Below are 12746 nucleotides of genomic sequence, written 5' to 3' on the forward strand. Positions count from 1 at the left end.
GTAAACCTCAATAAAGTAAAGGGAAAATAATAAAATGGTAAAACTTGAAGAAACCAAACCAATACGATTAACCTCTAACACTAGACAATTTATCTTGACATAAAAGCAACTTAAATGAATGAGCTCGAAAATTGAACGAAAAAATACCTTCTCAAACTGATCCACCCTTTCATCACCTTATGGTCAGCTTATGGTTCCATTGAATTTTTAGTTAATCTTTTCAATACTTTTTTAAAACTCGAGGAACAATGTTCTGCTTTCATCATTTGCAAGTGCCATTACCATAAACATTGGCCAGTCATTTTCAAACTGTCTTTTGAATCACCAGTTGAATGGCTCAATTGACTATTTAATATTGCATAAATTTTATGAACTTGAAGATAATGTTTCCTTTTTTTGTCTCTTTAAAAGTAATTGTTGAAAAGGAGAAACAGAATTTCTTTTAATCATTTTGTGAACTTTGTTGTTTTTGTTAAACTTTATTAATCTCTTGAGAGTCTCAATGAAACAAGATGCAATTGAATTTATTATCATCTATTCTGGCCTCAAAATGTATACTTATATTTATATTCATGTGAATAAGGAATGGATAAATGCTTCCCAAGACGTTAATTGTCTTTAACCAAACAATAAATGACAACAATGAGAAGATAAATATTCATCATTTTTTTTCTTCTTTTCGTCTTCTTCTTTCGTTATTATTAATATAATGTTATTAATTCTTCAACAATTTTATTTCAATTTTTTAAATATTTGATTGCATTGTCAATTAATCCAACAAAAGCTGGTGATGGCATAGTCGGTCTAGACAAAAATTAAGGGCTAAATTGTACACCAACAAAATAAGGATGGTCTTTCACTTCTAAAATTTCCTTCCTTCTAGCATCGGACTTTGCCCTACAAAATTCATGCCAGCATCGTCGAGCCGAGATACGAAAAGTTATCCCATGCAGTATTGAATAAATCAATATTTTTTGCTTTGTGTTCTTCCTCTAAATTTGAACTTTCAATAAAGAGCCATTTTATTTTGGCACCTGCAGATGTGGCTGCGTGCTCAGTTGCTTTGCACTGATGAATATGTATCATTTGATTTGTGTATTTTCCAAATTTTGCAATTTTTAGATTTGAATTTGTTATCTCACTGACTTTCAGCAATTTTTTCCATCCAGAAAGATCTATTTTAATATTTTATCCAAATTGAATCAGTCAATTAAAATATTGCGAATTCCTTGCTCTACCAAGTGGAGCTGAACACAATATAGTGCCGTATCAGGCACTGAAATCACTTTTTCATCTGTTAAAGTGCAGGTAGCTGCTAGTTTAGAGTGGGTAGCTGGAGTTGAAACATTCACAGATTAGCTGCAAATAAAATAGAGAATGCTAATATAGAATATTATAAATAAATCATAAATGTAATAATTAGTAAATGATAATATTTAAAACTTACCAAATCAGGATTAAGACCATAAGATCCCAGCGCTGCAAATGATCTTTGTGTTGGCTGGTCATTATTAAATTCAATTAAAAATGAAACATGTAAATATAAAAATTTTGTGGTCCAACTTTTAACTTGAATTGTCGAATTGCTTCTATCAAAGGCATTGATTCGATGTCACAAATTGTACTTCCAAGTTCATTTACACAGACTTGTGTATTTATTTCTTGTTCGTAATCATTGTTTTACCGAAACACTTGTAACTCAATTTTGGATTGCATCAGTAATATGAGGCCCAACCTGTACCAGGCGTTTTTTTTCATTTTACGCCTTCATTCAGGCATAACTCACGAACTGTTAGTGCTGAAGACTTCAGACTTGAACCATGAGCTTATACAGATTGCACAACGATAAGTTCACGTGCTCAAGGTTATTCAAGGTCAATTCATACCATTGGAAAGATGGAATGAATTTTTCCTGATCAACTGAATGTTAAGGGATCACCCATATCCTTTAGCCAGTATGAGTTATGAACATGTAACTAACACTATCGGTTCAGAAAAATTTTGCGCTTTCAGAAAATGACCTTTCAATGTCAATTAGAGGTCAAATAAAGAATTGACCTTAAATAACCTTGAACACTTGAACTTATCGTTGTGAAATCTGAATAAGCTCATGGTTCAAGTCTGAATTCTGTAGCACTAAACCTTCGTGAGTTATGCATGCATGAAGGCGTAAAATGAAAAAAAACGCCCGGTACAGTTTTTACTAAATATTTACCGTCTCTTTCGGTGGCACTAACTTTTCGAAAATTTTTTCCTGTTGTTATGATATGTTACGATGTCAGACGTAGACCCAAAAATCGTTCATAATTTCCAATGTCCAAATCAACTTCACCGCCATCGTCAAACACATAAACCTCACCTGTGAAAAAATAGAAATAAAAATAATTAAATATTTTGAGATAAAAACAAAAATGCAATGCAACTTAACATGCTCTAATAGGGAGAAAGTCCCGGCATCAATGTTGATATAAGGGTCGATTTTTGAATATCTTTTTTGTTCCGTTTCGAAATTGTTACCCATTGAAATTTATTTCTAATCATGATAATGATCAAAAATATACTTATATTTATATTCAAGTGAATAAGGAATGGATAAATGCTTCCCAAGACGTTGCTTGTCTTTAACTAAACAATAAATGACAACAATGAGAAGATAAATATTCATCATTTTTTTCTTCTTTTCGTCTTTTTCTTCTTCTTTCGTTTTTGCTTCTTTTTTTCAAGTCAATTTCTATTCTAATCATCCTCATGATGATCATCATTTTCGTTATTAGGATGATGGTGATGATAAAATTGTGATCATCTTGTTAATCATTAGTTTGATCCATTATTGAGATTAGATTAATTTGGTTTGAAATGAAATAAACTATTATTTGTGGCCACTTAAAGGTCTTTTCATGAAAAGTGCAATATCATCATGAAAATAACAGAATAAAAGGTTAAATTCTATCAATTGGATTTGCATCTTATTTCTTTTTCTTCTTCTTCTCTTTTCGTCTGCTTTTCTGTCCTTCTGTAGTTCACTTTACATGCATTCTAAGCGAAAATTTTCCAACATGTAAAAGTGAATGAATGATATTCTGAAGCGAACAAAGTAAATGCATTTAATTGATGTCCCATTAGAATAGTCTAGTTTATCATGTTAACATGAGACTAAAGACAGTGAATACTAATGAATTATCTTCAAATTATGCATCTTTCAGAAGCTCGTTCTCTGGACACAAATTTTCTTTGTCACATCTCATTTCATATTGTTACTAAATCATTCAAGTTCTCATAAAAAGAAGAATCCGAACATTTTCCCAAAATTTTTCAATTTCGATCAACAATTCGCGCAAAAAATAATAGACAACAAACCATTTATTCAACACCGATAACGAATTCTGTTGACGAAAAAATGTTTTCCACAAAATTTTCCAATCGAAATATTCAAATGATGAATAGCTACAGATTTCACTGTAATCGATGCAAACCTTTGATTTGTGCGTTTATGCAAATTGAAAATTCTGATGGATAAGTCGCTTCAATAGACTTTGATTTGCAAAAGATTGATATTTTTCCATTCCATGTGTTTTGGATAAACAATTGTCAGAATAAGCGAAAACTGAAAAAAAACCAAAAGAGGCAAAAGCTTTGCAAAGAAAACTATTATTGTTATTCGTTGCTGCAAAGCTCACTCAGAATGTTGGTAAAAGAAAAAAATTGAAGAAAATTCTTACCATAAGCTTCACTATCCAACCAACATGATGCAAAAATTTTTCATCTGAAAAAATACATTTTCTCTTTTGTTTCCCTCATTCTTTGTGTCTTATATTTCATAGTAATTTGCTTTCTGCAATTCTTTTGTCTTCTCATTGCTTTAATTATCCAACATTTCATTTCTCATATCAAACAATTTCACTCATCAACATTATCATATTTCCCTCATTTTTGAACAGCAAGCTCAGTAACCACAAAATATTAGTTTTTAAACTCATTTTCAACTCTTGTGAGAAACATTTTTTTCTCGTTTCTAATTTTCATATTACCTTTACAGGTTTCCTCCTTCCCATCATGTCATCATGCTTTACTGTTTCATTGTTATCTCGCTACATTCTTTGACAATTATAAGTATCTAAATGGAAAATGAAAGAGCAAAAAATATGAAAAAATTCAACGAAACAGTAGCAACATCATTCCAAGACAAGTTGTTTTTCATTCAAAATTACAAGAATTATCTTTTTCGATTGTTTTTTATTGCTTGTTACTGTTGAATTTTCAATGAGTTTGTTTCGTTTCTGCTCTTGATTCATAACTAGCATGAAATAACTGGGAAGAAGAAAGAAATCATTCGAATCTTTTGATTCCAACAACATGTATGATAAGCTCAATTATTTGGGAGAGAATGTTATCAAAGAAATTTTGGATGCAATTAAGAAATTTTTGTTCACTTGTTGATCTGATTGAAAATTCATGTGCTTTTCCATTCAAATTATGCTTATTTGTGCTGGAAACTAATGATTATTTGGAAACTTTGAAACTCAGCTTTCTATATCATTTATCTGATTGTCTCATAGAATCATGATATTATCAAATTTTCATTATACTGATGACTGGTTCAATGATGGTTAATGTTTTCCAAGTTGAGCAAGAAAACAAAACGATAGTTTATTGAACAAACAAAAAACTCGTTCAAGCAATTAGAGGCTGAGTTGTGCAACGAGTTGAGCAAATTCATTTTCATTGCCGAGACAACAAAATAGAGCGAAAAGTCTGTAAATCATCGTTTTTTGATTTTCCATCGCTTTCGAATCTATGAGTTTACACTTTAAAAGTTGTTTGAGATGAGTTGATTGTCGATTTTCCAGGGAATATGTTAGTCAAAAGATTTTCCCATTCTAAGAACTTATGACAAACAATTTGAATCTAGAAAAGATTAAACTCAACTCAGCATATTTACATTTGAAAACAAGTTGTTAGCGACTATTGAAACTGGAAAGAAATGCGTAAAGAAAATTGTGAATGAAATGAATAAAATATCTTTTCCTGTTTTTCCTGGTTCAACCTTATTAGTGGACAAGTCTGATTGACGAAAAAAAAGTCGAGGTTAAATAGAGTGGAATAGCAATTGAAAACTACTCTTCTCTTTCATTCCATCTCATAAGATACTTCAAAATGACGTTTTTCACCTCATCTCAGTCTTCATCATCTTTATCGTTGTCAAACTTTTCCCTCCACCAATCTTCATAAAGAAGAGTGGAAAGGAAGAGAGAGAAAAAAATTCCAAAAGGAAAGAGAAGCGAAGGGAAAAAAAGTAAGAAAAAGAGAAAGAATGAAAGTAATGTCAAATTTTTTCAACATTTTTGTAATCGAAATGAGCAAACCCAGGGAGAAAACAATCTGACGAATGAATATTGAACTGAAAGAGAAGCGAAAAGAGCAACATTGCAAGGAAAGGAGAGAGCAAGTAGAGTCGAAATTCTGAACCATTGGACAAACAATTTTCGTTTCCTTCATTTCGCTTCTTTCCTCATTTTTTTCACAATCACTTTTCTTCCAAGTGAAAGAAAATATACATTTCGCAAAGCCTTATAATGTTGCACTCTTTATCCTTTCAAACTTATCTTCCCTTCTCTCATCACATTCACCCTCATCATGCTCATGTTTTAGCGCATTGAACATTTTCTTGTTTCTCTCTTTCTCTTCCTTCAATCTTCTCTGACAACTTGAAATTTCATGTTTAAAAACAAAGTCAACAAAGGGAAAGAGTAAAGACAAAAGATGTGAAACCCTTCAACAGTCAATAGTATCTTTAGCTTTTTTCAGTACAATTGACTTTATGTTTTCCCAACTTGTTCACACCTAACATCAACATCATAATCACCCATCATCATTTCATTGTTTATCTCATTCTCAGTTTCAACATTTTCTTTAGTTGCTCTTCCATCATCATGCTTCTGTTATCATGCCTTTTGTTTTCTTAGAGCTTCTTTTAATTGCAATTATCAAGTCAACCGAGGGGAAAAATTATGATGAACATAAACAGACGGGAAAACATGTTCAATTGGAGTGCAAAGGAAGAGAAACAATAAACTGTCAACAATGAAACTAGAATGGGTTTACTCGACATTTCAACGAGAAAAAATTCGTTTACTTTAAACTCTTTTTTCATCAAAACTGACACAAAACTATTTAAATTCAAGTTGACAAAAAACTGGGCAAAATTGAAAAGAAAATGAAAAATTCATCAAAACTCATTTGCAACTCAACTTTAAAACTTGCAAAATCTACATCACTAATCTTGCATTTATTTCTTAAGGAAAATCATGAAAAGAAATTGTGAGTTGAAGTTATCAAACAAACTTTATGGGAATAGAGAATAAAATCAAGGGAGTGAAAATTCTTGACTGGGAGTTGATAATATTTTTTCCGTATTTTATGACTTGGAGTTGAAGATAAAGCTAAAAACTTTTGTTGGAAAATATTTTTTGCGTCTTCGAAAGTCAAGTATTTTGAAGAAATTCTGAAGACAGTTTGGAGTTATGATGTTTAGTGATTGGTAGATTAAATGTTGACTTGAAAAGATTCATTAACAGAATAAAGAAAACATATTGAATACAATGTAATTCATATCTGATAATGAGAATCATGATTTGTTCATCAATGTTTTTTCCTTTTCTTTTCCTTCTCTTTTTGTCACCATTCATCTTGTCTCACTTTGTTTCCCTTCCCTTACCGCCTTTATCATTATCAAAACTTATTCTCTGCTCAGATATTCCCTGTTAATCGATTAACTTTTCTCATCTTATTTCTTTCTTTTCTTTTCCACCTTTCCATCTGGTTCCACTTTAACCATCAATTTTACTCCTTCAACTAAAACATTCAATTCAACTCTAAAAGATGGACGAAAGCTGCCTCAAAATCACCGGCAAAAAGTTTTCCTCAATGGAACCTTTGTGATAAACAATGTTGAAAAGGGTGCCGATGCCGGTCAATATCAGTGTGCTGTTACCGATGAAGATGGAAGGACAGCAAAACGAGACTTATTCATCAACGTAGTCGGTAAATGGACCAAAAATTCAATCATTTTGCATTCTTTTCTAACTTTTCTTTTCTTTCCAGTCTCGCCAATAGTCCAGCCCTTCTCCTTTCCTGTCGACCTAGTCTCAGGACGACGAGCAGGTGTTGCTTGCATAGTATCGGCCGGAGACTTGCCAATCAGGATAACATGGCTAAAGGATGGAGCAGTCATTCCCGAGTCTCTCATGCCCATGGTCGACACCAAAGACTTTACTTCTTTCCTGACTTTTGATAAAGTATCACGATCTCATCGGGGAAACTACACTTGCCTTGCCGAGAACCCGGCCTCAACCTCAAACTATACTGCACCACTAATTGTCCAAGGTAAGCCCAAGTCACTGGCAAATGTTGAAAGTAATGTTAGCTGATTGAAACGAAAATCAAAAGTTGAATGAATTTCCATCAAAGTTTAATGGTAATCATGTTGGTAAACATTTACTCTTGTAATGTTAAATATTTAAACTCAATGATATTGTTTACCCTGAAATGAATAGTGAAAAGAGCAAAATGAATTGTAATTTTTTGCTCTCAAAACTTGAAATGAATGATTTGGCTCATTGCAAGTGAAACTTTTTCAATCTTTTCTTTTCTTCTTTTTCTGCATTATTTTTCCATTTTCAATTCAATAACTTGCCAACCTATTTCAAGTTTCATTTTTTGTTCTTGAACCGACTTTTTGCTTCAAGCTTTTACTACCATTATTATAAAAATGTCAACACAATTTGATACGCTTGATGCCTTAAGTAATATTACATTCATGAACTTGAAACAATTCACTTTTACTTCTTGAACTGAACAGCTTTTAGTACATTGAGAAGGGTTCAAAAAAGAGCTCAAAACAAAAGATGAAAACTAAACATGATAATATAAATGTAAATACTTGAATCTTTAAATGTTTAGTTCAAGTAAATGGAACAAGAACAAAAAAAAGATTTTCTTTCGTCTTTTTTCGTCTCTTCTTACAAAAAAACCAGTTTCAAACTTCAGATGTTGACCTTTGAATATTTAGTCTGATTCTGTAAGATTGAAGCCATTGAGACGATATTGATTCATCATCAAGAGGGAATTGAAAGATGCTTCAATAATGAAAAATGTCTTTCACCTCTTTATCAACTTATCTTCATCACTTGAAACTGTGCGAATCTTGTCATTGATATTTTTGCAACATTTTTCAACAATTTTTTTCTCTTTTCGCAACATCATGACAAGTTCATTGAAACATCATTTTTCCATGTATTTCCACCAAACGATTGTTTAAACAACATTTTTGTTATATTTTAATGTTAAATATTTTTTCAATTTTCGCTTTTCTTTTGCGTAAAGTAAATTGTTGGATTTTTTGGAGAAGAGAAATATTCATCTTTTCATTGAATGCCAATAGATTCAAAAGAGATTTAATTTTCAAGGAAAAGAAAATGTTTTTCCAAATTCTGAGTGATAGAACTTTTTCTCATTCTTTTTCTTTCTGTTTTTTGACTGATTATTTTCAACTCTTTGCGATGCTTTTCAAGATGAGTTATCAAAGATTGAATGAAAATGTAAACTTTTCTTATTCTTTTGTTTTTCCATGAAAATTCATGTTGAATAATACAAGTAACAAGTCAAATGTTGCCATTGATGATATTGTTTACCTTTTTGTTTCACCTTTTCCTTCTTTATCAAACAATTTCAACTCTTGATGATTAATTTCACCATTTTTGTCTTTCAATTTTTCTTTCACTTTTCCTCTTTTTCCTTTTATCAACCTTTGGAAAAGTTCATTTTTTGTTGAAACTTCTACTCTCAGCTCATTAGTTTATCTTTACTTTGCATGACAATAGCTGAAGCAAATGAATCATGCAATATCGAAGGTAACATTTTCATCTCATAGAAATGCTTGGCTAATGTTAATGTTTCAACTATTCAGAATTTTTTGATTTCGAACATTGCATTTCCAATCTTACTGAGTCGTTGAAGTTATCGTTTTTGATTTAGAAGTATTTCCTTTTAATTGGTCGCAAACTCGAGTTTCATAGAGCAGAAGTCGTCTGAAAATTCAAGTGCTAAATGGGTTATAAAAATGAAGCAAAGTGTAATAAAACAGAATCATTTGCGGGTTGAAATAGATTGAAACGTGAAATAATTTGTACGATAAAGTGTAATGAGTGGAAAAGGGAAGGAAAACAAAAACGTAAAAAGTAATTTTATCCTTTTCTTGTGAACATAATGTTTGACCATAAGAACTCCCTGAGAATTGAAGAGAAAATGATCGGCCAAAGAGATGAATAAGAGATGGACAGAGAAGCGAGAAGAGGCTTGAAAAAGAGGAAAACAAATTATAGTTTAAGCGCAACTAGAAAAGTCTTATCCAATGCAGTATTATCTGACTGGGTTAAATGTTCAATATCAATCTCATGGTAAAAAGAGAAGAAGAAGAAGAATGGTGAAAAGAAGAATAAAGAAGTTTTTATATTGTATTTGGTATAAAGAAGAAGTGAGTCAAGACTAACCACATATTTACACGTTTACTGACATTGAGTATCCAACAGTATAATAATATGTATCAGCTGCTGGGAGTTGAAATATTATATTGCTTACAGATGAACATGGTAAAGAAGGAAAAGGAAAGAAAGAGAGAGAAAACGAAGGTTATAATTGGTCATATCATTTCACTTGAATTAGGATGGATGTTAAACATTGTTGAGGTCATCTTGTAGTGTACATTGCTCTAGTTTGCAACATTATCTTCATCATCATCTTTTACTATCTCATTTCACTGTTTACTATTTTGTCTGTTATTTTTTTTTCTTTAGCCTTTTTCGCTGCTTCGTTTTCATTTACAAGAATATCATTTGAACGTAATGCTATTTTTTGCCTCCTTCTTGGGTTATAATTAAATTACTTGGACCAGATACTATTTGTTTAAGCAGGAGATGAAAAAAAATAAGCGAAGATGATGAGGATAATTATGATGAAGATGAACATCAGTAATGGAATTGGAGTAGGAGAAAAAAGATGTTGAATAAAGAGAGGAGTAAAAATGATCAAATTATTCGCGATATTATGGCAATATTATTTGGTGATGATGAGGGTAATGATGAGCTTGATGATTGTGATCATCTTCGTTACAGTGATTCATACAGAAATCAAGGCGCAAAAAGATAATACAATTCAAATATTATCGTTTTAATGCTTGATAGGAATGAAATGGAAATTATGAGTTATTTAAGAAACTACTTTATTAGCAAGAAAAGTGATTCTTTGTCAAGGTTTCGATTCGCAGCCTTTTTGTTGCATTTTATTCCATGTATTTCGAAGAGAAACAATAACGAATAAAGAATGATTATAATGCAAGCTAAAATAAGTCGTATCTTAATGTCGTTTAGTCGAATGGATTACCAAAATCAAATGAATATAAATCCAGCATTTTACTACCATGCAAAATTAGACAGTTATTTGACCTCTAAATGACATTTGAAGACGACTTTCTGAGAAGATGAGCTTTTCGCAATCAATACCGGGTGTTTTTTTTCATTTTACGACTTCATACAGGCATAACTCACGAACGAATAGTGCTACAGCCCTCAGACTTAAACCATGAGCTTGATGATGAGCCATTCAGATTGAACAATCATAAGTACGAACGCTTAAGGTTTTCCAAGGTCAATTCTTTATTTGACCTCTAATTGACATTGGAAGGTCATTTTCTGAAAACGCAAAATTTTTCTGACCGGCTAATGTTTGTCACATGTTCATAAATTTTAACATTGGAAAGATTGGAATTTTTCATAAATGCTATTGATTAACTGAATGATATGCAATTACTCATATCCTTTAGCCAGTATGAGTTATGAACATGTGAAGAAAAGCGGCTTCCAGTCAGCCATCTAAAAGGCCTTGTATTATATATCACAAAGAAAACTGCAGCACTAGCACCCTGTATAAAAAGTTGAGATGAAGAATATCACAGTTTCAATCAATCACTTCTCTATTCACGAAAATATGCTTTCATCGAGCTGATTCTCGCAGAATTTTTATCGGCTTATTCTCAATCCATTTTAATATTGTTATCAAGGCAAAATTTCAAACAATTTTGGTTATAAAACAAACTGTAAGCTTTCATTGAAAAAAGATGATAAAAAAGTTGAACCTTTATTCTTCTCATTGGTCATTACGGTTCAATGTAAATATTGCTATTAATATGCTCTTTTTTCATATTGAAAATCAATTTACAAGCCAATTCTTTTTCCCTCCACTAAACAAATGAATACATGATGGCTAAAGTAACCCTGAATTTACCTTTTCTCAATCTTTTCCTCTTTATCATTTTCCGACTTCATCTTTTCAACATTTTTTATCCACCACATAATACCAAGATATCAAGAAAAAAAGAAGTTCTCAATCTTTACAATTCTTTATTCGTTAGAAAACTTTTCTTTCAAAGACTGCAAGAGAAGAAAGGAAAAATGTGAAAATCTTTCAAAAATTCATGATGCAAGTTATAAAGATACAGATTAAGAAACTGAATAAAGTGTTATTTACTCATCAACATCATTTTTCCACATTCAGTCAAACCTGATCAACCTTCAACCTAACCAGTCCATTAACTTTTTATTGGTCAACACCAATCATGTCCAGAAAAGAAAGAAAGAAATCTTTTAAAAGAAAATTTGCTTTTTCCTGTTTTCCTTCTTGATATTTCCTGAAACAATTTCACCAACCCAAACTTGATTGTATTGATTCAATGAAAATTATCATTAGAAAATGTTGTTTCTCCAAATGATTTTCAAAACCCTCTCAACATAATCTCTCACCATTTAACCCAAATTAACATTTCTTATTCATTTCGTTATCTATTTATTCAACTAATTGTTACCATCTTATTCGTTGTTTGCTCACCTTCAATTACTGGCTTCATGTATGAACATTTTCTTTTTTTCTCGTTTTCCCAAAATTCTCACTCCATTGGAATAATTCTGTAATCCAGATAAATCTATCATAATGAGCTTCAGTTAAACAGAGTTGAAGACTTGCAACTCAAATGGCTGGTCAAACCTTTTCTCATTCAACCCTTTTCCTTAATCAGCTTGTACGGTACATTTAGCTAAACAAAATTGACGGCAGATTTAACTGCTCATCATCATTATCTTTTCTCATCTTTTTTCATTCCAATCATTCTCATTGCTCAACCCATTCTGACTAAACCCATTGATACAATTTGATCATCGTAATGATAAAGATTTTCACTTTTCCACTTCACAATTGGCTCTTGATGATAACTCTTCATGTTTGAATAAAAACAACATCAAAGTAGTCAAACAGAGAAAAGAGCATCTTCCATTTGTTGACATTATTCCGATAATTTATAGACATTTTCGAGTTTTTCTTTTCTTCGACTTTTTGTTGAACAGAAAATTTCTGTTCAACTTTTACTGGTCAATTCACAATTGCATCTTCATCTTTTACTTGGCTTTACTCTTCCACAATCCTTATTATCATCATCCTTCTGTTAAGATAATCTGTTCACTGAAATACATTAAGCTGTATTTAATCAAAATCCAATGAGATTTTTATGGACGAAAATACCTAATTGAGGTTTTTGTTCCCAACTCATTGTATCAAAAATGATGAACAATGAAACAAGAAGAAAGAAGAAGAAAGATACAAATCTAAATCATCAGAATGATCATTATTAGCTGTAGAAACTG

The 12746-nt window shown here is 31.4% G+C and overlaps 1 protein-coding gene across 1 annotated transcript in view; it reads left to right on the top strand.

Annotated features, from left to right (window-relative positions):
* LOC107362796 (cell adhesion molecule Dscam1-like) overlaps window positions 1-12746 on the top strand; it is a 66749-nt gene that overhangs the window by 5354 nt on the left and 48649 nt on the right. Inside the window, exons 3-4 of the mRNA XM_015929929.3 lie at window positions 6880-7041; window positions 7102-7383. Coding sequence (XP_015785415.2) covers window positions 6880-7041; window positions 7102-7383 — 444 coding nt within the window. The remainder of the gene's footprint in view (window positions 1-6879; window positions 7042-7101; window positions 7384-12746) is intronic.

This window comes from Tetranychus urticae, chromosome 1 (genome assembly GCF_039701765.1).
Source record: "Tetranychus urticae isolate SD_2017Ah chromosome 1, NJAU_TeUrti_SD_1.0, whole genome shotgun sequence".
Taxonomy (NCBI): Eukaryota; Metazoa; Arthropoda; class Arachnida; order Trombidiformes; family Tetranychidae; genus Tetranychus; species Tetranychus urticae.